The following is a 27,378-nucleotide window of genomic DNA, read 5'->3' as shown; positions in this document are numbered from 1 at the left end:
TTTGTTGCCGGGGATTCCGACGTGTCCTAGGGTCCACACAAACACCACGGAACGGCGGGACTGTTCCAGGGCATAGATGGACTCCTGAATGGACGCTACCAGAGGGTGGCAAGAGTAGCAGTGGTAAAAATGTGGAACGCTTCACGATTTTGCGTGTCATGTAAATGGAATTCACAATTACTGTACCATGGACTTAGGACTTTCAGTCTCTCTCTGACATCAAGTTAAATGCGCCGTTACTAGTCTATCAACAGGAGAAATCATCTCAGGGTATTGGGGAATATTCAATGAGAATTCTTAAGTCATGATGAGGGTTCAGAAGTTGGGGCCCTCATTTTGAGCACTGTGCGAGGCTAGGGCGTACCTAGAGTAGATTTTTGCTAATACCTTTCGACTTGGTCGTTTCCGGACTTTCGACTTGGTCGTTTCCGGACTAGCGTCCCTGACAATTTGTAACATCAAGGAATCACCCTATCTTAATCGACAACCAGTTGCGAGAGTATTATCATCCTTTGGGCGACATAGTGAAGTCATACTGGTTTGCTATGCTTATTCTGAGATCACAGTCTGCCACTCCTTTTGAAACTAAACCAGTATGTGTATAAATAATGAACCTGGTTTATGCCATGAACACAGACTCACTTATTACATTCGACTTCGTCGTTTCTGTACCAGGGTCCATTACCTAACATTGATACATTTACCCTTTTCCATCATCCCTGAAAGTCTGTAACACCATCACGGAATTAATAAGTGTGGTAATGGTCCTATTATATTTCGCTGATGCACACAATATAGTACCTCTCAATTCGTGGATTACTCTCCACTTTGCATAAAGTACTGTTTGCACCCTGTCAATAAATTTTCAATCCAGTTGCAAACCTAGTTAAATATACCTTATGAATCCTTTTTGTTTGGTAGAATCTAAAGCTCTTCAAAAGTCTAGGCACACATAATCTAGCTATTTGCGTTTACATATGACAGTTAGGATATCAAGAGAGGATTATCAATGTTTTAGGCATTGATGCTGGTTTCCATGGAATTTCAAAGTATATACTGGGAGATGAAGAAGCTTGCACAGGATAGAGTAGCATGGAGAGCTGCATCAAACCAGTCTCAGGACTGAAGACCACAACAACAACAACAACAATACTTTAACTCAAAATATCTTCTATACGTCTGCTGCAAATATATGAGAATGACATATAATGGTAGTTCTATTGATCAACTATGCTGCCAGTTTTATAGATGGTTGTAACCTTCCAATCCCAGAGAACAGTTCTGCGCCCAAGGGTTCTTTGGTAAATTATTGTCAAGAGTGGGACTATTGCCTTGGCCTGCTCGATCAACAGATCTGTCTGCAATTGAGTACACATGGGACATCATCGGACGATATCATCCACAAACACCATTAAGGGGAGGTTTACCATCTTTGGCCCGAAAAAAGCATGTTCTTTGAGAATTTTTTTTCTCGGGGTGTGTTCTAGATATCAATGTCAAATTTGGTCAAAATGTTTGATATTTCCTCTACAAACTGGAGTTTTTTCGACCGGGAATTTCGAAGAGCAAAGGCGGAAGTGCCGTCGGAACGAAACAAAATTTCGAAATACCGGGTGATCAAAAAGTCAGTATAAATTTGAAAACTGAATAAATCACGGAATAATGTAGATAGAGAGTTATAAATTGACACACATGCTTGGAATGACATGGGGTTTTCTTAGAACCAAAAAGAGACAAAAGTTAAAAAAATGTCCGACAGATGGCGCTTCATATGATCAGAATAGCAATAATTAGCATAACAAAGTGAGACAAAGCAAAGATGATGTTCTTTACAGGAAATGCTCAATATGTCCACCATCATTCCTCAACAATAGCTGTAGTCGAAGAATAATGTTGTGAACAGCACTGTAAAGCATGTCCGGAGTTATGGTGAGGCATTGGCGTCGGATGTTGTCTTTCAGCATCCCTAGAGATGTCGGTCGATCACGATACACTTGCGACTTCAGGTAACCCCAAAGTCAATAATCGCACGGACTGAGGTCTGGGGACCTGGGAGGCCAAGCATATCGAAAGTGGCGGCTGAGCACACGATCATCACCAAACGACGCGCGCAAGAGATCTTTCACGCGTCTAGCAATATGGGGTGGAGCGCCATCCTGCATAAACATCGTACGTTCCAGCATGTGTTTATCAGCCAGGCTGGGGATGATGCGATTCTGTAACACGATTGTCAAGCGCAGTCACTGACGTTTTGCTGTCCAGCGCCATCTGTCGGACATTTTGTGAACTTTTTTGTTCTAAAAAAAATCCCATGTCATTTCAAGCGTGTGTGTCAATTTTTACCTCTCTATCTACATTATTCCGTGGTTTATTAAGTTTTTAAACTTGTACTGACTTTTTGATCACCCGGTATAATATGAAATGCCAATACACTAACGGAAAAAATGAACAACAAATAACAATTAAAGAAATGAAATTTTGGGAATATATTTTTCTAGGCAACATTTAAGTGATAATACTGCAAGATAACGAGTTGACGTAATCGCGAGATAATCCAACGCAAATGTGAAACGTTGGTACATTAATAACCGGTGTAACCGCCAGACCGTTGAATGCAAGCGTGCAAACGTGTACGCGTTATGTTGTACGGGTGCCGGTTGTCTGTTTGTGGCATGGAGTTCCTTGCCTGTTGCACTTCGTTGGTCAGTACAGGGACAGTTAATGCTGTTTGTGGATAACTCTGGAAATGTCCTCTGATGATGACCCATATGAACTCAAGTGGAGACAGATCTGGTGGTCGAGGAGTCCGGGGCAACAGAGCCACGTTGGGTTACAACGGTGGTACGTGGGCGAGCGTTATCCTGTTGGAAAACACTCCCTGTAATACTGTTCATGAATGGCAGCACGACAGGTCGAATCGCCAGACTGATATACAACTTTGCATTCAGAGGGCGTGGGATAACAACGAGACTGGCCCTGCTGGCACACGAAATCGCGTCCCGGACAATAACTGCAGGTGTAGGTCCAGTGCGTCTAGCATGCAGACAGGTTGGTTGCAGGCCCTAAACTGGCCTCATCGTAACGGAAACACAGTCATCACTGCACAAGGCACAACTAGCTTTTATCAGCAAACACGACAGACCTCCAGCCTCCCCTCCAATGACGTCACGCTTGACGCCAGTGAAATCGCAAATGGCGGTGGTTCCGAGTCGCTGGAATGCACGCTACAGCGCGTCTGGCTCGGAGCTGCCCTTGAAGTAACCGATTTTTAACAGTTCGTTATGTCACTGTGGTGCCAACCGCTGCTCGAGTTGCTTGCTGCTGCAGATGCGGTACGATGCGCCAGAACCATACGCCGCACACGATGGTCTTCCCTCTCGGTCGTGCCACGTGGCCATCCACAGCCTGTTCTTATGGCCGCACATTCTCGTCACCACCGCTTCCACCAATCACGTACGAGTACAGTGGCTACATTCCTGCCAAATCTTTCGGTGTGCGGACATTTGCCACGGCGGACATTTGCCACGATTTTACCTCCTCTGAAGGGTTGGGTCCCTTGTCTCCCCCTCCTCCTCCTCCACCTCCTCCTCACCCGCCGGTCGACCCGCAGTAAAGGTACTTACTGAGCCTTTCCGCTGGTTTACTTAACATAAGACCAGAATCTCTATGGATTTTCCGCCACATTTCTAGAGAGAGAGTTTCATTGTGAAAACTATTAAATGGATCTCCCATTGAAATCCGCACCAAATTTCGAGCCTCAGTAAAACTTCGCCAATCTTGGAGATTTTGCATTCGTCTAAATTATACGTGCCTTTTTCGGTGCTCTTGCAGCAGCTTTCTGTCGTGTTTTTTTTTTTTTTTTGTGTACCATGGGGGTCAGTGCCGTCTGTTATTAATTTATTTGGTATGATTCTCTCGAATGCTGTTGATACTATCTCTTTGAACTTAAGCCACATATGCTCCTCACTTACACAGTTTGGAAGGATTGGAGACTGTCTCTTAGAAAGACGTCAACCGAATTTTTAGTTGCTTTTATAAATAGATACATTTCGCGTTTAGTTTTAGTGAATTTGTTTGTTAGGGAATTGAGCCTCGCTACGACTGTGTGTTCACTAATCCCTGTATCCGTCGTGATGCTCAGGATTATTTGTGGCTAAGAGGTTAAGTGTGTTTTCGTAATCATTTACAATTTGAATGGCCTCGTGAACTAATTGTTCAAAATAATTTTTTAAAAAAGCATTTAGAACAATTACGGAAGTTGTTTTCGATCACAATATGGTCTGAAAATGTATTTTTGTCAACATACGGAAGGTAGATTGAAGTCACTGCCAACTATAATTGTATGAGTAGGGTACCTATTTGCGATGAGACTCGAGTTTTCTTTGAAATGTTGAGTAAAAAATGGTTCAAATGGCTCTCAGCATTATGGGACTTAACATCTATGGTCATCAGTCCCCTAGAACTTAGAACTACTTAAACCTAACTATCCTAAGGACAGCACACAACACCCAGCCATCACGAGGTAGAGAAAATCCCTGACCCCGCCGGGAATCGAACCTGGTAACCCGGGCGTGGGAAGCGAGAACGCTACCGCACGACCACGAGATGCGGGCTAAATGTTGAGTAACTCTTTCATCTGAGACCGGGGATCGGTAAAAGGAGCCAGTTATTAATTTATTCCGGTTGTCGAATATAACCTCTGTCCATACTAAGTCACAGGAACTACCTGCTTCAATGTTGCTTGTGAGCTGGAACACACATTACATTATTTTTCCCGAAGTTGTGCTTCTTGTTTCTGTTGTAGTGCAGATCATTAAAATTACGGCTTTTCCCTCCAAAACCTAGGATGTTTTCTCTGTGACCCTGTAAATACCAGAACTAAACCATGTAGAACAACAATGTACGTTATAAGCACAGCATTCTGTATTACTTCATTTCCTTATTTCTAACATTTTAAAATTGTACGTTGACTTTAGATGACATGTCAATCATATATGTTCTTATCTCCGTTTATGAACGTACTTTCGGGTATGTTTTGAACATTGTCCCGCTACACTTCATTAACTAATGTTTCGCCGCAAGGCTATCTGATTTTAGAAAGTAAATTAATATGGAGTACGTCGTTCTTCTTTTTCAAACATTTACGTGCCCATTTCTTCTTTCAAAAAATGGTTCAAATGGCTCTGAGCACTATGGGACTTAAAATCTATGGTCATCAGTCCCCTAGAACGTAGAACTACTTAAACCTAACTAACGTAAGGACATCACACACATCCATGCCCGAGGCAGGATTCGAACCTGCGACCGTAGCAGTCGCGCGGCTCCGGACTGAGCGCCTAGAACCGCTAGACCACCGCGGCCGGCATTTCTTCTTTCCTTACTGTCTTTTGAGCATGCAGTTGTAGTAATTAAAGTTGGCACAAACGCAGTGATAAAAAAGAAATGATTAACGTACATTCGCATTCTCTTTACATCGTTCCTTTTTTGTTGCTCTCATGGCGATGGACTGTTTTTATCGCAATCAGTAAGCGTGAAAGGAAGCTACCGTACAGACAGAGGGATCTATACTTATACTTGGCAGAACTAATTACATACTGACATAATCGTCGGAATTGCTTTCGTTTCCCAAAAGTTATAAATATTTCGATTTCGGAAAAGAAGCTCTGTATTTCGCCAAGATGTCGAAGAAGAAGGTCCCTTACGTACTGGTTCTAACGAGTAAGATGTGGAGACGGCGGTTCGAAAGCGGACAGAAGTACGAGGAAGGGCGTCCCTTACCTGAGGGATCGCTACTCAAGCTACTGGCGAAGTGGCGTCCGGCATTCAAATCTTTCAGCAGAATCGCAGGAGGAACTTCCGGCTTCTCGTAGTCCTATTAGACGACTTCCGTCAAACTCAGTGCGGTGCTGATAGTGGCGTCTTCGTCGCCTTAAGGGCGTTATTGACAAACATCACTACACCACGTCCTATCTCAAAGATAACCAACAATCACGACCGTTACAGGGTGTATTTAAAGCAAAGCTGATTTGTATCCTCATAGTGGCACTGCAAACCTCACTCTTAATGCGACTGGGGCAAATTTGTAAAGATATCATCTTTCAAATGTAGAAACACGCCTACCAACTGTCATTTATGTCGCACAGCTCCTTCTTGGTGTTGCGATTTTTTTTTTCAGTTAGTGCATTTTATGTTAAGGCTTGACCATGCCTGTTATGAATATCAACTAAAACTACGAACTACGATAACCAGTCATAGTAACCGATAACTGGCTACATTAATTTATAGTTTCAAAAGAACATTAAATAAAATTTCAAAAGGTCTTTAAAATATATTATCATCATTGTTGTTGGCATCATCACTGTTTCATGCCGTATGAAAGCCTGTTCCCAGAGTAACGCATTTGTACTGGGCCCTTGCTGACAATACGAATAGAAACTTTGCTTTAGTCGCAGGGTACTATGAAATTGTGCTTTCACTGTTCTAGGAAACCGTTCAAATGTATCGTATGTTCACGTAGCTGGATGGAAATACATACTTCGAAAAATTATTTATAAAAACTTGTGCAGTGTCTACACGTATAATGAGGCCACGCCACAACTTCTGATTGGACGCTGTCAGTAAAAATAATGGCATAAACCACTGTGATAAAATAACAGGTATTCAAGTCCGCAAGTTGGGTCTCGAGTACCTTTTATTTTATCGCAGTGATATATGCCACTATTTTTACTGAGATTCCTCTCTTAAATGAGCGTCTACGCTGGCGTTGTGGGTTAACCGCATTCTATGCCGCAACACTAGATATGTTTTTATAATCCATGAGAAGATGGCTGTGAAATCAGCTGAAACTAGTCATAACTTGATATTCACTTGCAATCTTGACTATTAAGAGATTTTATTAAGAAACTTTTTTTAACTTTATGTAGAACTTGTACATCGCTTTTCTCCATCCTCGCCAACTCATTGGTTAACAATTCTAAACTGTGTAAAACAGATTCAGTTACCATATGTATAGTGTCTGCAAAATTTTAATTTATGAACCAGTGATTTCTAAATAGGTAGGAAATTCTTACCATGCAAACAGCATTTTCATCAAATGGATTCCAAGGAACATTGTCTGGGTAATGAGCAAGTACTTGTGCTTTGTACGAACGATCCAAAGGCGTAGTTTGCAAGTTGTCTCCTGAAAGAAAAAGATAAATGCTGCTTTAAATTTACAAGCAAATTAACAAGTACAGTTAATGAAGATATTCAACAGATTGTGGGGATACCTGCTTCTTTTGTACACAGTACCTTGTAATTCTATATGAATAATTAGGGAGTATTTTTATACTTTTCTGGAAAATGTATTTTTTACTCGAGATCCACAAGGAAAGAGCAAAAGCAGAACAGGATGGAATGGATAGAAAAATAAGCAAATGTGAAAACAGAGCTTTTAAAACACACTTAACGTAGACATTTGTTCTTTCAGTTTCAATGAACAAGTCGCTCAGATTCCAAAGTCTAGATAAAAGCACAATGACTGGCTTTATAGAGTAATAATTGTAGGTAACATAGTTCATTAATTTAGGACAGCGCTTCAATCTCTTACGGCCAATTAAGTAACAACAGAGATGGCCAACAAGTAGCATCACTGAAATATATTCTTAGAATTCAATTTCTGTGCCACTGTGCGTGAATATAGGCGTGGTAGCTGATAGTGCAGTTTTCATAAACGTTTCTAAGGCAGTAGATGCAAGATAATATGCAGATTATTTCGAAGTCTTTGCATCAAACATCTAGGATTAATAGATCGCAGCATAGGGAACAACTTTTGTTAGAGACAAAATGTTCGCTGAGGCTTCTCGGTGACGGCATCCTTTAATATTCGCCGACCCTGGGACCTTCGAGCCAATGACTGACTGATCCACTAACTGAGATACGGTAACAACGTTACAGCAAGAAAGTCTTCCAGAATATCTGTCACGATCGCTATGTTGACTCTGATCATGTGGGAATTGTAGAGAACAGTTTATCTGTTACTGCTGTGATACCAGTGGAGTGTATACCTGCCTTACGTTACGAACATGTGGAACCAACAATGCGAAGGAAGATTAGTGTTTAGCATCCTATTGGCGACAAGGTCGTTAGAAACACAGGATAACTCAAAAAAAAAAAAAAAAAAAAAAAAAAACAAGAGGGGAGAAGAAAACCAGCCATGTCACTTTCCAAAGGAACGTTCCTAGCATTCATCTCAAAAGATTTATGGAACTACGGAAACTATGAATCAGTGTTGCCAATTTAGCGACTTTGTCGCTAGAAATGGCGACTTTTGCCTTCGTCTTAGCGACAAAAAAAACTTTTTAGCGACAAAAATTATTTAGCGACTTATCTGGCGACTTTTGGAGTACTGTCGACTTTTGGAGTACAAATCAAAACTATTTTGGGCCAGTATTTTCATTAACAAAACTAAGATTTTTAATTATAGAATGGGCACTACACTGACATTGTTCTAGATTTACTAAGTTAAATTACATTCTTAGCAGATCATGTAGCATTGTTTAGCATTTAGTAAACCTGAATGTGGGAATTGCCTACAGAGTAAGAGAACCTTGACTATAGAACAATTCATTATTCATTACCCACTAGCCTGTTATCGTCGATAGCGTATCGATCTATAATTCTTCAATTTTTGAACTCCCTTTATTTTTCGAATTTCGGTCAAATTATTACCACATGCGCAGTGGTAACGCAAGAACAATTCGGTGGGGGTATCTCAGACATTATTACGTTTTAAACAATGAACAATAGGACTGATATCGAGATACCGAGTGAGTAGATTGTTTCATGACCTATAGTTCGCCTCAGTTTTAATGCATTTTCATTGATTATAACTTGGTGAAACTTATGTTGTGGTGGCTTACATAATGGATTTACCGCAGAAGAAGAAGCAGAACGCTCAAAAATATCGGGATGCGTGGGAAGCAGAACCTGAATTCAATGGGTGGCCGAAACCAGTCGTTGGATACTTATCCAAGGCAAGATGTCAAGCATGTGCAACAGAGTTTTATGCTAAATTGTGTGATATTAGAAATCATTCGAAAACTATTAGGCATAAACAAAAAATTGATTTAAAAAAAAAACACAAATCACCTTACCTGTGAAAATTGTTCCGAAAACTACAGTTAGAATAGCAAGCAGAGCAGAAGACGCCCTTTCTTTATTTATTGCTGAACATTGTTCTATTTTAGCTGTAGATCATTTAGGAATACTGTGCAAGAAGGTGTTTTCCGGTGATGAGGGCGCTAAAAACATGCTATTACATCGTAAAAAGTGCACTAACATTATAACTGAAGTTTTGGCTCCATATTTTACACCATCATTGGTTGAAGATAATGGTAACCAAAAATACAGTGTACTAATAGATGAATCCACAGATATATCAATATTTAAAATGCTAGGTACCGTTATACGGCACTATAGTGTAAACAGCCAAACCATTAGATCAGCATTTCTCAAACTCGCTGTAGTAGAAACTGCAGATGCAAGAAATCTGGCTGCTGTTCTTGTGAATTCTTTGAAAGATCTCAAACTTCCAATCGCTAATATGGTAGGAATTGGCACAGATAATGCTTCTGCAATGGTTGGAATAAACAATGGGCTTTTCGAACAACTCAAGAGAGAATATGGTCTGAAGCTCCTTTTTTTTTTTTTTTTTTTTTTTTTTTTTTTTTTTTTTTTTTTGATCCGTTGCATTTGTCACTCTCTTCAGCTTGCAGTTTCGCACGCCTCAGTGAATACCATACCTAGAAACATAGAGTTTCTTGTACGTGAAACCTACAATTGGTTCTCCATTTCACCCAAAAGACAAGAGGAATATAAAAGGATTATCAGACAATAAATTGTGGAAAACAGCCACTAAAATTTGGAAGGTCTGTGCAACACGTTGGCTTTCAATTGAACCAGCAATACGAAGAATTCTGGAGCAGTGGGAAGAACTAAAGCTACATTTTTCACTTGTCATGGTCCAAGACAATTGTTACACTGCCGATCTTTTGTAAAAGATATATTGTGACGACTCAAATTATCTTTACATGTTTTGCCTTAAACATGCTTTAAAAGACGTACAAACAGCAATAAAAGCTTTTGAAGAAGAAGACAATGACCCCACTAAATTACTAGATACACTTGTATTTCTCATGCAGTCACTCGGACAAACAGTTTTTCCAACTGTTGATTTGTTGACAACACCAGTTCCAAGTGAATGTATGTGCGCAAATCCGAACCTTGGCTTTATGTTTGAACAGAAATTGTCTGAGTCAAGTTTGAAGAAAATAAAGTTTATTTGAAGAAGAAATGCATTCAGTTTAGTCCGAAAATCATAAAGAAATTCAACAAAGACTGCCAAGTAACATCACGATCCTGAAAAAAAATGTCAGTGCTGAGTGTTGAACAAACACTCAAAGTGAATAAAAATAATGCTGTAGCCAACAAATTGGGTTTTAGTGGCGATTTCATAGACGGTATGCTGCAAGAATGGCATAATATCAACTTCATTAGGTGGAATAACACTACTAACACTGTTCGATTTTGGAGTGAGGTTTTTCAGTATAAAAATGCCGCAGGGGAGAATCCTTTGTCTTTGATTTCACAGCTAGGAATGACTGTTCTATGTCTGCCGCATTCAAATGCAGAAGTGGAAAGAATATTCAGTAGTATGAACATTATAAAAACTAAACGACGTAACAGATTATCGTTAAAGACAATTAATGCTTTGATCATATTGAGAGACCAGCTGAAGATACAAAATAAAGATTGTGCATCTTTTGACATACCGTCAGACATATTGGAGCTTATTGCAACGAACAAAAGTTACTCTTTTGCGACAAAACCAGTCGAACTGGAACATCATCTTTTGAGCGACGTTCAACCCACTACATCAACTACAGTTCTGTCAGAGCATGAAACAGAAGAGTTATTCGATCTTCTGAGTGACGACGATGAATAGCTCACATATCGGTATGTATATATTTTGTAACCTAATTTGAGTTCTTGCTTTCTTTTGTTACAAATATAGTTGTATATTTCTAGTATATTTGACTACTGTGATTGAAACAACAATTTGTGTTGCGTCAATTATGATAACATGTTTAATTAAACGTTAGCGCATTTTATATGTATGTTGTTGCAAGCGATGTGTCATTTAATTAAGACATAGCAATTGCGTATGAGACAATTTTTATTAATATTTTATTACCCCCCGCCCCACTGGCATATTGCACCATTCACAGCACGACATTTTCAGTAAACCCCTAGTAAAATCAGTTTTAGCGACTTTCTAGCGACTTTTGATATTGAATCTAGCGACTCGGGTTTTTTAGAGTTGGCAACACTGCTATGAATCTGACTGATACAAGCCACGAACAAAGGCGTTCAGTTAAGATGCTATAGCTTTTCCTAAAATGTGGAGTACAATTATTTAGTTGTTCAAATTCCAGGCTTGTCAGCCGTAAGTTTTCCATCAATTCTGTAGGCATTTTTGGTATTTTAACTCCGCACACACCTTTACAAATGCTGAAATGCATTGCTTAGATAGGTACTGGAGGGCCAGATAAAAGTAAAAAGTTAACATTTTTGTTTAGCCTATATCAATTTCGAAATTTCGCAGATAACTTTTCGGAGAATAAATGGTGTGAAAACGAAGAGCCCCAAAAACGGAAACAGTTCTACAAATTACAAGCTACGTTTAATAGAAGTTGGTTGTGTGAGGCTCTGCCCACGTGTACAGAATGTTAAGCTAAAGTGATTTGTGTAAACAAATTATTACTATTGTATCAAAAAATTTTGTTATTATTATTATTATTATTATTATTACCACGAAAATCGTAGGCACTTCAAGGTGAACACGCACGCACACACACACACACACACACACACACACACACACACACACACACAGGATCCAGGATCCACGCCTGCCGATGGCTGCCATTCTACTTATTTTTCACTGTCACTTCATCAGCCCCTGTGCCGGTAATTACGACCGACACTGTATGAACACAACGAATATCATTTAAATAACGAATATCATTTAAATAAACAGACATCCGAAAGAAACGACAGTTTTAAATACCAGCGAAGCATCTCTGTTTAACATATTTATAACAGCTGTGAAATCGAAATTACGAGTAGCCTGTCAGCAGCTAAGAGCATATTTTAGCAACAAAACACCAACTGCTCGGATGACGGAAGGACAACAATCAAGTCTCTATGATACGAGGCTACAGAAAACATTGGTAACTGGAGGAGGAAATATTACGGGTTAATGGACCGTCGACGACAAGATAATTGTGGACGAAGCTCAAGATCAAATTTGGGAAGACGGGTAAGGAAAAGCAGCAATTCCAGTTTTTGCCTTAAGCGTCTTCCAGAAACAGTGAAAAACCTAAATCTAGCTGACTAGACGCAGACCACTAGCCCAGTGGAAAGTCCACTGCGCAATCTCAGTCGACAATAATGGCATGGAGAAGATCCGAGGGCGAGCTTTGAAGTTAAGGTAAATGACGCAGAAGAAATGAAAAAAGGAAATTTACTTATTTATTTATTACATTATAGCCTATTACCTATGATTTAAACACAAGTTGTATTCATTCTTATACAAATTATTACTATCGATAGTAATTTTTTCTATGCATCAGCAATTAATTGTACAATCATTATATTAATACGTGAGCGTCAAAAACCGAAGTATCGATATTTAATATCAATTATAAGAGGACAATGAAACTTATGTAATTCTAAAGGTACTTTGCCATACACGTGAACAAAAAAACAACGTGTGTGCGCGTTTAGCGGTTGAGAGAGACAAAAAGAAATAGATATAGACATATGAAAAAAGTTTTCCTGTGTCTCTCACAAAGGTACCAATTTCTATACCGAGTACCGATCACGTACTATGGTAGAAAAGACACAGGGAACTAAAAACGTTTCGTGAAATCGCATTCTGGGAAGTTCATGCTCAAATATAGCAGATGATTAATTTGTTGTACACACGTTCACAGGGCAGTTGACAATGTCCCAATTGCTAAGTCGTTGATGTTGTCCGTAGTGGAAAACAAAACATCGTAGTAACGAAGACACCGGGGGAACATAGACTGAACGTTGTCTATGGCCGTCGTTTCACTTACTTTTGTCTAAAGGGTAAGCGGAACTAACTTCGTCTTCATTTGCCATCGTTACCACAAAATCTGAAGTTAAGTTCCTAATTTTCGATTTCTTCATTTTGAATAGCTACGACTTCCTTTATTGTACGCAAACATCATCTGTTTTAGGCAATGCATCGAAGAAGAACACTAACGACTCGGACTGAAAGAAAAAGTGCTACAGAGACAATTTGACAATTTTTGCATATATAAAGTAACAGGAATATCGTGGACACTAATAATGATAATTCTAATGTTGTTTTGAAAGACACGACATTTAAATGTGGAATGAATGTAATTCAAAATAATTTTGAGAGTTATAATTGCGGTTTGATGAGTTAATAGAAGAGATCTTGTAATGCAAAACATTTCGCATCTGAGGTTCCTTTACGTGATACAACGGCATTCACATTGTGCTGTCATAAGAGGAAGTTAATTTGCGGCCGTTAACACAAAATTTATATTACAACGCACTGTATAAGGGGATCACTTCAAATGATCGAACAATTAAAGAGAAATCAAAGAACTATTTCAATAATATTCGGAGCTACAATGGAGCATTTGCTATGGTCAGTTCTGAGGCCAAAATTTCAGACACAGTTTTACGTGGAGTCTGTATCAGTTTAGAACATACAACAAAAGCAAAACGAGGATAATGGAATGTAGTCGAATTAAGTCGGGTGATGCTGAGGGAATGACATTAGGAAATGAGACACTTAAAGTAGTAAAGGAGTTTTGCTATTTGGGGAGCAAAATAACTGATGACGGTCGAAGTAGAGAAGATATAAAATGTAGACTGGCAATGGCAAGGAAACCGTTTCTGAAGAAGAAAAATTTGTTAACATCGAGTATAGATTTAAGTGTCAGGAAGTCGTTTCTGAAAGTATTTGTATGGAGTGTAGCCATGTATGGAAGTGAAACATGGACGATAAATAGTTTGGACAAGAAGAGAATAGAAGCTTTCGAAATGTGGTGCTACAGAAGAATGCTGAACATTAGATGGGTAGATCACATAACTAATGAGGAGGTATTGAATAGAATTGGGGAGAAGAGGAGTTTGTGGCACAACTTGACAAGAAGAAGGGACCGGTTGGTAGGACATGTTCTGAGGCATCAAGGGATCACAAATTTAGCATTGGAGCGCAGTGTGGAGGGTAAAAATCATAGAGGGAGACCAAGAGATGAATACACTAAGCAGATTCAGAAGGACGTAGGTTGCAGCAAGTACTGCGAGATGAAGAAGCTTGCACAGGATAGAGTAGCATGGAGAGCTGCATCAAACCAGTCTCAGGACTGAAGACCACAGCAACAACAACAACAACAACACTTTTTACCGTAGATCAAGTCCAATGACTCCCACGTACGGTCGTTCACCATGTTATGCGCAGTTATTAATTTAATTTCGGCCACAGGCGATATTAATCAATCCAACATAATGCTACTTACCATAACAATACCTAATTCTACCATTAATAAAAGCTACACGTGTACATAATCTAACTACGTCTACTATTATTAAACCAACGTCAATTCTTGTCTGGCTCATTCTCTAATGCACTCCATCGCTCCTCGGTCCGTAGGATCCAGTTCCTTGGGCGCTGCGCAGTCCGCTATGTTTGCATCTGGCTCTTCCTTTGTCTGTCGCCTCTGTGCTTGCAGGGGACAACTTCCCTGGTCTGAGGGAGCATCGATGCTTCCGGTGAAGTGTGGCCGCACGCCCGCCCACTTCACCCGGGTTCTTGCTCCTTGGTTGGAAAGATACGGTACACGGCCGCATTTCCACTCTTGTGGTGGTGTTACGATCCCCATTTATGCGTCGTTGCTGTTCGTCTGCCGTAACTGTTGACCACAGTTGTCTTCACTGCATTGTTTCTTGATCTTATGTCACAACATCCTGCAGTGCAGCAGAGGGCAGGGCATTTGATTGATAAGAAAATGCACTTCCCAAACTTTCCTTGAAATATCGCCAGGACCTGCTGTTCTGTCTCGTGACGCAGTATCTCCTTGAGGTCGAGTCTTCCATAGGAAAGAGCATTCTCTTGTCGTAAGAGGATGAACAATATCAGTGCTCCGGTTCCCCAACTCCGCCAGGTTCCACAGAGGAAAACTGGTACTCCGGCAAGTAGTAGAGGGACTCACAGGTGCTTCGGGTATCCACTCACATCAACATATAATGTAATTTGTCACCAAAAAGTGCATTTTCGCATTTTCCGTTATTCGGGAATCCACTACTGATCCTGCTTTGCACCACTGCAGTCCACTCCAGCGTTTAGTTCCGTTAATACTTCATACTTCTGTTACTCCGGGACGGCCACAAAGTGACTTAAATCACCACTTGTGCCGCAAGCAAAGAATGGACAAACAGCTTACTTGGGCAAATATGGAGCAAAAAACCAGTTGCGAGATTTTTGAAAGAACTGTCTCGGCTGTTGCACGCAGTGATCTAGTGAAAACCATGAAAACGCAAATCAGGATGACTGGACCAGGATTTGAACCCCGGCTTAATCAGATACCGGATCTACGTATCAATTCGCACCTCACTCGTTTTCGCACATACAAATTCGTTACAATTAACCATACAGCGTCTTAGTTCCCAAATCTGCATCATTTCCCTGTCCTGTTAGCTAATGTCCTACGCACTGCACTATGTAAGCATTTCCTCTGAGCTAAAGCAGACTATCTGTCTTACGTGTCCGCATGCTTAGCTAATTGGTTACGTGCTTGTCTACCATTCAACAGGCCTGAGTTCGATTCCCGCCCAGCTTGGAGATTTTCTCCGCTCCTGGACTGGGTGTTGTGTTGTCATCATCATTTTCATCCTTATCACCGACATGCGGCGTCGACTAAAATAAGATTTGCACTCGGCAGCCGAACTTCCCTGGGTGGGGCCGGGAGGCTAACAATGCCACACGATCATTTCATTTTTTTATTTGTCTTACATTTCAGAGTACATGAAAAACAAATTACGAGTCCATACATCCAAGTTTTCCTTACCTAATGCCGCGTACCCATCTTCCAATATACAGGACGTTTTAGATTTCCTTACATACGACATGATACCATATTGCAGTTCCTGTATTGTTCAGAAATACGATGCAATATTCCTTCGCACAAGCTTGCATGTTCGAAGGAACAGACACTGCGGCGACTACAGCCATTATGAAACATCTCACAGTACGGGCATATACATAATGAATGTGCGAATACTCGGAGCTAGACGCAAGACATTCCATTTCGAAAATTGTTAGGGAATTCAATATTCAGAGATCCATTATCAATTGCTATTTATCTTGTGATGCATGTACCGTCAGACCGATGTTCACCAATTATGGGTTAAAGTTAAGTATTCCAGCAGCTACGTACTTTTCTTGCTAGTATAACTCCTTTAACTGTTCCAGGCCTCACGCCAGCCTGCGTGAGCTTAAACGCGTGCCTTTCGGCTACCCGTCACTGTGGATTGGCTGTCTTGCCAGTACACAAAACGAACACATGCGAACGTGCAAGAGCAAACGAGACTTCTCTCTGTTGTAAACGCTAGACCCGCGTGAATAAACAGTATTCGACTGTGTTCGATAGACATTCGCTCGTGTTCCGCTGGTTGTCGGTCTTTCAGCGAACTATCAAAGGAAGTGCGTCCTATCCGCTTTCGCACTAGCAGAACAGAAAGCTTTTGTCTGTTATCTTGCCTACTCTTGCTGCTGTTGAGACGAGTTGCGTGAGCGATGGAGTGGTTCAAAGAGAATGTAATGTTGCTCATACAAGGGCACAGTACGAGGGTTGCCCAGAAAGTAAAGCAGCGCACTTTTTTTCTCAGCCGAAAACAATGCAACAAATGCGAAACGTTACATATCTATTATTTGAAGTATCCTGAATGTGCGCGCCACGTTTCAGTCACTTCCGACAGATAGCGTAACTGCAGGGTAGTTTCAAAATGGCGTCCGCAGGTGATGTACGTTACAAGCAACGTGGCCCCATTTGAATTTATCACTGCAGAGAAAGAGACTGTGGCGAATATTTACAAACGCTTGCGCAAAGTCTACAGAGAATCTGTTGTCGACAGAAGTACAGTTAGTCGCTGGGCGCGGAGGGTGATGTCATCAGAAGGCGTTTCGGCGGAGCTCCACGATTTGCAGCGGTCGGGGAGACAATCCACATTTTGCAGCGAGCTGATGACATTCGCGAGGGCGGACGCATTACAACTCTGAAGCTGGCGCTGCATCTATCAATCAGCAAACGAATTTTGGATGCAATTAGACGCATTCTTGGATATTCAAAAGTGTGTGCAAGCAATATGGATCCCGCGGTGTCTACCGGTGGATCACAAATCTCACAGAAAAACATTTGTCTTGATTTGTTGCAGCGTTTGTAAGCTGAGGGGGAGGCCTTCTTGTCCCCGAATGTGACAGGTGACGAAACCTGGGTTCATCATTTTGAGCCCGAAACAACACGACAGTCGATGGAATGGCGCCATTCCGCCTTCCCACAGAAGAAAAAATTCAAAGCAACTGCTTCCGCCGGTAAGGCCACGATAACCGTGTTTCGGGACTGTGATGGTGTGATTCTCATTGATGTGATGCCAAGAGGCGGTACCATTAATTCAGAAGCATATGTTAACACATTAACAAAATTCAAAACGCGCTATCGGCGACTTCGGCGCCACAGCAACCCAGGAGATAATACGCTGCAACACGATAACGCTCGGCCCCACACGTCTGAGGACTACTGAATAAATCGCAAAACAGGGTTGAACAGTGTTACCGCATCCACCCTACAGTCCTCACCTGGTCCCCTCGGTCTTCCACTTGTTTCGGCCTATAAAGGATGCCATTCCTGGAAGACATTTTGAGGACGATGAGGAGGTGATTCACACTGTGAAGCACTGGCTCCGGCACCAGGACAAGGACTGGTACCGACAGGGCATACACGCCCTTGTTTCGCGATGAAGGAATGCCATAGAACGGGATGGAGATTGCAAGGAAAAATAGGGTGTGTAGATAAAACACCATTCTTTCGTGTCTGTAATTCTCATTATATTCAATACAGAATTGTTGGAGAAAAAATGCGCATTACTTTCTGGGCAACCCTCGTAGCATACTTGCTTCTGAGAGCCAAGAGATCAACAACACAAAATGGTTCAAATGGCTCTGAGCACTATGGGACTCAACTGCTGAGGTCATTAGTCCCCTAGAACTTAGAACTAGTTAAACCTAACTAACCGAAGGACATCACAAACATCCATGCCCGAGGCAGGATTCGAACCTGCGACCGTAGCGGTCCTGCGGTTCCAGACTGCAGCGCCTTTAACCGCACGGCCACTTCGGCCGGCCTCAACAACACAAATGCTGAAGGAAAAGAAATATAACTGGTAGAAAATTGCCGGGGCACTCAAAGCTCCTAATGAGGACATGAGGAAGACGATAATAAATTCATTAGTTGCTTGCATCTAATGGGAAAGAACTGAATAAGTACAATTTCGAACTTTCTTTACTAAAAAGGAAAAGTACAACGAATTTCCTTGAAAGTAAAAAATGCGAACATGTATCTACTATGCCGATTAAAACTGAAAATATACAAAAGAGCTGATCACAATCGTCGCTTATATTCATGGTATGTGTAATTACACAGATGATGTGTCACTTAGCCTTTTCAGATCCTCTGGTTACAATTGTGTACATTATGTTTTACTGTGTCTTAGCTGTAGCAGAAGTATTTACCCTCAATGAAAACCTACGGTACACATTTGTGAATGTTGAACCTTTTCCATCATGTGCAATTGCTGCTAACTGTTGGGGATCACTATGAAAATAGCAGCAAGTCAGTGTTGCAGTGCGCAGCAGCTCGTACACAGCAAAATACATGGATGTGGTTGATTCGCTCTATTCCACTGCATAATTGAATACTGTCATTGTTATTTTCCACAGTAATTATTGAATGATCATTTTATTTATTACAATAGAGAATATTTCATAATTAGTTATTTTAGTCCATAAAATGAAGCCAACTATACAAGGTACAGTTTGAAAATGGGTACATATTTTTGTATAAATCTTGCATCTAAAATCATTAAAAAATCACCTAAAGAGAAAAATGTTTCTTCCTCCAGAAAAAGTTCAGATCTGAAAGCGTTATGTTGCGAAGGGCCAAGCCACACACGATCTGACACCTCTAGTACTTTTAAAAAGCAAACTCAATTAATCGTCGATTACTGTGGTGTTGCCGGCCGCTGTGGTCAAGCGGTTCTAGGTGTTTCAGTCCGGAACCACTCGGCTGCTACGGTCGCAGGTTCGAATCCTGCATCGGGCGTGGATGTGTGTGATATCCTTAGGTTAGTTAGGTTTAAGTCTAGGGGAGAGATGACATCAGATATTAAGTCCCATGGTGCTTAGAGCCATTTGAACCATTTTTTGAAAGTGGTGTTTAGACCAATCAGCTTATTTTGCATTCGAATTACGAGTTTAACAACAGCCATCTTTCAATCCTCATCTCTATATCCTAACTGGGTTTCTGTGCATGTAATGATAGATACTTCCCCGGCTGTCAGCAGAGGTCTTCGGAAGCCAGTAGTTAACGTCGCTCATTCACAGCCCGACCGGTGCACCGACTCGCTCGCCAACCCTTCCGACTGTGTGTGGACACCGGCGAATGCTTGGCGGACCCTACCAGCCTGCGCAGGTTCGCGGCTAGCAGATAAGAGGTTCGCCGGTCAAGCCGACGCACCCAGACCACGGACCCTATCGCCCACACACAAGCGAACAAGTCGGACAGAATCAATCTGCAGACGACACGGCTTACTGGTCTGCCTGTGTATGGGGTGGGGGTGAGAGGCAATTTTAACAAACAGGACGACAGGTGCGCCAGAGGCCTGCCTGCTCTGTGTCTCTGCTGAGTCGTTATGCAGTGTCGCATTGGAATGCGTAGGAACACTGCCGCCCCCCCCCCCCCCCCCGTAGTGTGCGGCGGGCCTACGTGCGCTGTGTATAATTCTGACGCCGAGATTTAGGTGAGCCCACCAATTCGAGACAATTCGTCTCAGTACTATCCAAACCACAAAAGAAAAAAAGAACGAGCTTGGAACAAATTCTAAAAGTTTTCGGAAGAAATCAATCGACTGGAAGAAAAAACAAACTGTGTGCTTAAGAAACGTTTTATTGTACTTAATGAGCACATGTACTTTGCAACTTAAGGGAATCATGTTTAACAAAACATTATGCAAATCTGTCTCTCACTGCAAGGACAGATCATTCTCTCCCTGAGTACCTAATGCATTCGTTATTTGTTACAGAAGAGGAAGAGTCTCAAGGCCTCTTTTGGTTATGAGCATAAGAGAGCAAGAACAAATCCAAGACGGATGCGCATGAAGGCGTAAAGTCGCATTACGAGAAAAATTTAAAAGAGCAGAACGAAGACAACGTGACTGATCGGCGCCAAAAGACAAAATTTTTTCATGTCTCTACTGAACCCACTTCGAAGTATTCCCCAAGAAATTAGAATCATGAGCGCCTAAAATGAAGCCCAGTTCCAAAAAAATGCTCCACCACATAATCACATTCAAACCACTTATAGCAACGCACTTTCAGGATAACGATCAGCTGCCTCAAAACCAGTTGCTGGTGTCGCATTCCAATCACAAGAACTTCACAACACAGACAAAGCACTTTACTATAGGAAATATGGGTTCGATACTCAGACGCGGCAGAATTATTTTAAGAAATAAGACTTGCAAACAAATGGGACAGATATGCTACTTCTTGTCTCCAGTATTTGTATACAGAGTTTGATCTACAATACACAAATAATAAATAAAAACTGAAAAGTCGCTTCTATGTATACGTTACAGTTTTAGACAAAATTGTAAAAACCACTGCAAAAAAGCAAATAATTATCGATTAAATCCTAATGTGACAAAAATCTTTCCTTCCTGCTAGATGGCTCTCCTTAAAACAGTGTCCTTTCTCTTCAGTTAATCTCGGCAGATCTCAAATAACCCGTCGCATGTACGTACTGACATTCTCACGCGATCACAGTAATTTCTTTAATCATTGTACGATGTGTGAAATAACCCGTTATGTCGCAATCAGCAATAAACGAATGTACCCAGAACTACTACTTTTTCTGCATTCTCTCTTTATTTCGGCGTCGCACACACAGCTACCAGCACTTCTACGTCTACATCGATGCTGAGCCCAGGATGAACATATTTCTCTGGCGTCTCTGTTAGCGTCACGTACTGGAAGACCGGAGCAATGCCAGCAGGCGTACCATGGCGCCCCAGTGAGGTGGGGCCCTAAGGTCACAAGTCGGCCGTTGTTATCGTAGTGATGCCAGTTAAATATGTGATCCCACTGATCCGACATAGAACGTTTCTGGTGTTACTCGAAGCCGCATGTCCGAGCTTGGCTACTGTGACACGATTGTGCTTCAGATTCTAATTGGTTGATACTGAATCCAATAGGGGAGAAAATAAAGGAACAACTTGACTAAAAGAAGGAACAGGTTGATGTAGCAGATTCTGGAGCATCAACAAATAATCAAATTGTCTGGAGCCGAGCGACCGCTCCGGTCGCAGGTTCGAATCCTGCCTCGGGCATGGCTGTGTGTGATGTCTTTAGGTTAGTTAGGTTTAATTAGTTCTAAGTTCTAGGCGACTGATAACCTCAGAAGTTAAGTCGCATAGTGCTCAGAGCCAAATAATCAATTTGCTAATAGAAGGAAGGTCCGGGGGGGGGGGGGGGGGGAGGGAAGGAGAGACGGGGGAGATATTGTAAAGGGAAGTAGGTTTTAGTAATTATACCAGATGATCAAAAGGTCAGTATAAATTTGAAAACTTAGTAAACCACGGAATAATGCAGATAGAGAGGTAAAAATTGACACATGCTCGGAATGACATGGGGTTTTATTAGAACGAAAAAAAAAAAACGAAGTTCACAAAATGTCCGACAGCTGGCGCTGGACAGCAAAACGTCAGTGACTGCGCATGACAATCGTGTATAAAAGGAGCTGTAATGAGAGAGAGAATCAGATGCGTCAGCAGTCGCAGCATGTTGACGTTACCTGAAAAGACGCTTTTAGTGAAGCTGTATTATCAGAATGGGGAATGTGCTAGTTCAGCGTTAAGATCCTATCGCCATTGGAAGGGCATTCGAACGGGTAAAGGTCAGTTGACAAATGCAGCTGTGGCGAGAATGATTTCGAAGTTCGAAGCCACGGGTTGTTTAGACGATAGACCCCGTAGTGACTGACCGAGCACAAGGCGTAATGCTGCAGAGACAGTTCAGGAAGATATGGAGACTGTAGCGGGTTCGTCTATGCACGGAGTAGTCAACGCTCGTGCAGTCGCACGAGCATTCCATACACTACTGTTTGGTTGGCACTTAGGCGTACCCTCCGATGCTATCCGTAGCAAATCCATCGGCATCATGAACTGTTACCTGGCGATTTAGTGAAGCGGAGGGCATTTGCGGTGTGGGCGTTTCAAAAGATGGCGGGAGATGGCGATTGGTTGAGTAACGTGTTGTGGACCGACGAAGCTCATTTCACACTCCGAGGGTCTGTCAACGCCCACAACTGCAGAATTTGGGCTACCGAAACTCCACTGCACGACGAGAAAGTCACCACATATACCGCTATCGGACCTTTTTTCTTCGAGGAAATGCGTGATTCTGGTTTTGTAACTGCTACCGTGACGGGCGAGAGGTATGCCGATATGTTACAGAATCGCATCATCCCCAGCAGCCTGGCTGATAAACGCCTGCTGGAACGTGCGATGTTTATGCAGGATGGCGCTCCACCCCATATTGCTAGACGCGTGAAAGATCTCTTGCGCGCGTCGTTTGGTGATGATCGTGTGCTCAGCCGCCACTTTCGTCATGCTTGCCCTCCCAGGTCCCCAGACCTCAGTCCGTGCGATTATTGGCTTTGGGGTTACCTGAAGTCGGAAGTGTCTAGGGATGCTGAAAGACAACATCCGACGCCAGTGCCTCACCATAACTGCGGACATGCTTTACAGTGCTGTTCACAACATTATTCCTCGACTACAGCTGTTGTTGAGGAATGATGGTGGACATATTGAGCATTTCCTGTAAAGAACATCATCTTTGCTTTGTCTTACCTTGATAAGTTAATTATTGCTATTCTGATCAGATGAAGCGCCATATGTCGGACATTTTTTGAAGGTTTGTATTTTTTTGGTTCTAATAAAACCCCATGTCATTCCAAGCATGTGTGTCAATTTGTACCTATCTATCTACGTTAATCCGTGATTTATTCAGTTTTCAAATTTATACTGACTTTTTGATCACCCGGTACGTATGTGAATAAAACTTACACACAGAAGGCTGGCACGTAGAGCTGCACCAAGCCAGACTTCAGACGACCAGGAAATAAAAAAAAGAGGAGTGGAATAAATAATAACTAGACAAGGATGTGTACTCATCTGGTTTACTCTAAATCACGACCAAACTGTGAGTCCCCAGCCCCACGCCTGTTTCAAGAAGAGTACAGACGTACAGCGTGTCAGTGAATCGCTCCGTACGGCAGGAATGCCGCCACGTGGCGAGTATTTCCTTGCAGCCCCGTGGGTCTGGCCTCACTCCTCTTCTCAAGCAGGCGCTTCGCGAACCGGTTTCGCTCGACGCTTGCAAGATGCCGACCACTCAACGGTTTTGCCGAGTAATAAAAGTGCTCCAACTCTGCTCGTCGGGATTCCTCCAGCAACTATGTGTTTTTCGACATTGAAACACATCTGCTGAATTATCGATAGTACTGCTGATCGACCTTGTAATCTGTAGTCTTCCCTCTCGCCTGACGCTCGTGGCACGTTTACATCGTCAACGGTCAAAGAATACAGAACCAGTGGAGGCAAATATTTACCTCTTCCATCAAGGATGGTGCGAGAAGGAACGTTAAGAGTATACTCATTCACACTACACGGACTTAACACTGTAGTTGAGAGAGGAATTTGCCGTGTGTCTGACTGCTGGATTGCAGTTCCTACGATCGATATTCGCTCGATATAAACGCACTAACGCAGTTGTGGTCGCGAATGTACGGTCAAGCTACTACTCGCTTTCCAAAATCTTGGTTACTGCAGAGGAAGTGATTTGCTGCCGCGTGAAGGAAAGAAACTGGTACTGGGACGGACCTGAAAGTTGTCAATTTTCTTCATTTATTGGAAGAGATACACGTTTTATCTTTATCAGTTGACACATAACACATGAAATACACCGAACTAATAGTCAACAGTCATACAAAGGGCTTATTTCAATAGTGGTACAAGTCCATTTTTGTTCAATCTGAGATACAGAGTCCTATAAAGTTGAATGAGCGCTGAAAAATCTGCAGTTGAGATACCATAAATATTCAAGTATGTATACTTGCAGTTGAGATACCAGAAATATTTAAATATATATACTTGAATATTTCTGGTATCTCAACTGCAGATTTTTCAGAGCTCACTTAAATTTAGGACTCTGTATCTCAGAATGAACAAAAATGAAAAATGGACTTGTACCACTATTAAAATAAGCCCTTCAATACGATGGGTGTTCAGGAAAGTATAGGCAATTTCAATTTTTTGTAACTAATTTTATTTATTCGTCTACGTTAATGTTGCCTCCTTCAAAGTAGTCCCAGAGAGGTTTCTGCGCTTGCTTCTTCCAACCCCCCATACACTTCTGGAACTTTATCTTTGGGATAGCACTTAGCTGTCTCAGCGATGTGCTTTTAATCTCATTTACGCTTGTAAAACGACGGCTCTTTAAGATTTTCTTTGTTTTTGGAAACAGAAGTCACGCGGTACCATATCTGGTGAATATGAAGGCTGAGGCAGCGTTACACTGTCGCTTTTCGCCAAAATTCACGAACAAGCAATGAAGTGTGTACATGTACTTAATAGTGGTGCAAGGGCCATGAATTGTTTCGCCACAAATCTGGACACTGTTTTCGGATTGCTTCCAGCAAACGGCACTAAAGCTTTAGGTAGTACTCCTTATTGATCCTTTGACCTTTTGGCAAAAATTCGTGATTCATTATGCCGTTAAAATCGAAGAAAACAGTGATCAGAACCTTCATATTCGAACGCATTTGCCGATCCAGAATGCGTGCACTGGGACGAGTGAGCCTTCGTATCGACGTCATACTCGCACGCCCATGCTTCGTCACCTGTTTTGACACACTTTAGTAGTCTTGCATCTTGTTGACTTCTTTTGGCAACTCCGAGCAACTTCCATTCGTCGCTGGCTCTGCTCGAATTTCAATACCTTTGGCACAAATTTTGCTGCCATACATTTCACACTCAAAACACCCGAAAAGATCTCATGGCATGATCCAACTGATATGCCAACACAGTCAACAGCTCCTCTGTGATTCGGCGATCTTTCGTAATCATTTCTTTCACTTTTTCCATGTTTTCATCGTTTGTTTCCATGTTTTCATCGTTTGTTGTTGTAGTGGGGTGTCCAGAACGTTCGTCATCTCCAACTTCTTGAAGGTCATCTTAGAAACGCTTATTCCACTCGTAAAACCCTGTTTTACTCATAGCAAACACACCAGAAGCAGCATTTAACATTGCTACTACTTTGTGACATTTTATTCCCTTTTTATAGCAAAATTTAATGTAAATACTCTGATTTCATTTTTAAAACAAATCAATAATCGCCGCTTGGAAGAAAACGTTGACAGGTGACGAAAGACTAAACATCCAATGTGACTACCACTGTACAGATACGTTTTGAGACATGTTTACCACAACAACAAAAAACCCCGCGAATCGGACTAAGACAATCCGCGAAACTACGTAATTGCCGATACTTTTTTAACAAACCTCGTATATTCTACTTAGCTGGCTAATTTGTAAGCTGTTTTACCCACACTCTTTTACACAATCAATGCCTCTTGACAAAACATTCGCTAGTTCAATATATATGAATAATGATGTGTTTTTACTCATACCGAAGTTTTTTTAACCATTCCAACTCTCCAAAATGTTGGAGTGAAATTAGTGTTCCATGAGAGATAACTTCGTACTTCTTCTCAACGCACTAGCTCTACGTGAATTATAATAAATCAGTTTGGCATGCACTTACTGACATGGTTACAATTTTTTTAAACATATCTCTCGGTACCATTTCCGCCACCTCCTTGGTGGTTTATTTGCCTTCATGATGGAATCACATCTTTCTTTATCAAATGCACTGACGAGCCCAAACATTACGACCACTGCACACTGCGAGACCGAACGCCGCCTGGGGGCATTGCGGCTACGTGACGAGATAAGGAATGAGAAGTCATTCTAGCGACTTCAGGGGTCGCAAATTGGCCAAAAACCACTGACATAAGCGATCTAGACAACGACAGTTTGGTACGGCCCGGTGCCTGGGGACGAACATCACGGAAACGGCGAAGTTGGTCCAACTGTCGTCGGCATCTATGGAATGTGATTGAAGGACGGTGAAACCACGAGTTGGCCACGAGGGTAGGACGCCCACGCTTAGGGCCAGTTCGAGAACATTGTTCCACACAAGCTAATTTTCCTCCCTCGTAGACCCTCGTACACTTTCACCCGTACCAGTTTTCGCTACTATATTTGTGATACACAGTGCATACAAATCTTGCACTCGGCGCCCCAAGGTGCCGCTACTACAGGGTCCAGTCACATTAATGTGTCCACCACGTAAGTTAACTGCAATAATCACTCACACAAGGCTGGTGGCTGGACTAGCAGCAGATGGTATACACAGTTTGTGTGTGTGTGTGTGTGGGGGGGGGGGGGGGGGAACGCGACAAACAGTGCAGCCGTTGTCTTAATGCGGAAACGGAACGATTTATCTGACGTCCAAAAGGGCATGATCATTGGCTTTCGGATCACGGGTGGAAGCATTTACGAAACGGCTCAGTTTGTAAACTGTTCGCGTGCCACCGTGGTTAAAGTATGCCGTGCATGGCAAAATCGCGCTACCAAAAGCCGGCGCCCAGACAACTGTCGTGCACCAGGGGCCATAGATGACAGGGATGAAAGGCGGGTGCGGAGATGTGTGCGGGCGAATAGAGTGCAACTGCTGAGCAACTGCAGACCACATGAACCAAGGGGCTACCAACAGCGTCACCTCGACGACCGTTCAGTGAACATTGCTGCGTATGGGCTTCTGCAACAGGCGCCTGGTTCATGCACCCTTGCTGACTGCTGTTCAATAGCGACAGATGA

At 42.0% G+C, this 27,378-nt stretch overlaps 1 protein-coding gene across 2 annotated transcripts in view; it reads right to left on the bottom strand.

Moving 5' to 3' along the window:
• The window catches only part of LOC126473351 (DENN domain-containing protein 5B), a 483,519-nt gene that overhangs the window by 126,221 nt on the left and 329,920 nt on the right, over window positions 1-27,378 (bottom strand). For both annotated transcript variants that reach the window (XM_050100349.1, XM_050100350.1), the window contains exon 2: window positions 7,071-7,180. In XM_050100349.1, the coding sequence (XP_049956306.1) occupies window positions 7,071-7,180 (110 nt within the window). The remainder of the gene's footprint in view (window positions 1-7,070; window positions 7,181-27,378) is intronic.

The sequence above is a fragment of the Schistocerca serialis genome, chromosome 4 (assembly GCF_023864345.2).
Source record: "Schistocerca serialis cubense isolate TAMUIC-IGC-003099 chromosome 4, iqSchSeri2.2, whole genome shotgun sequence".
NCBI lineage: Eukaryota > Metazoa > Arthropoda > Insecta > Orthoptera > Acrididae > Schistocerca > Schistocerca serialis.
Note: the sequence above shows the minus strand (reverse complement) of the source record. Positions and strands in the feature narration are given on the sequence as shown.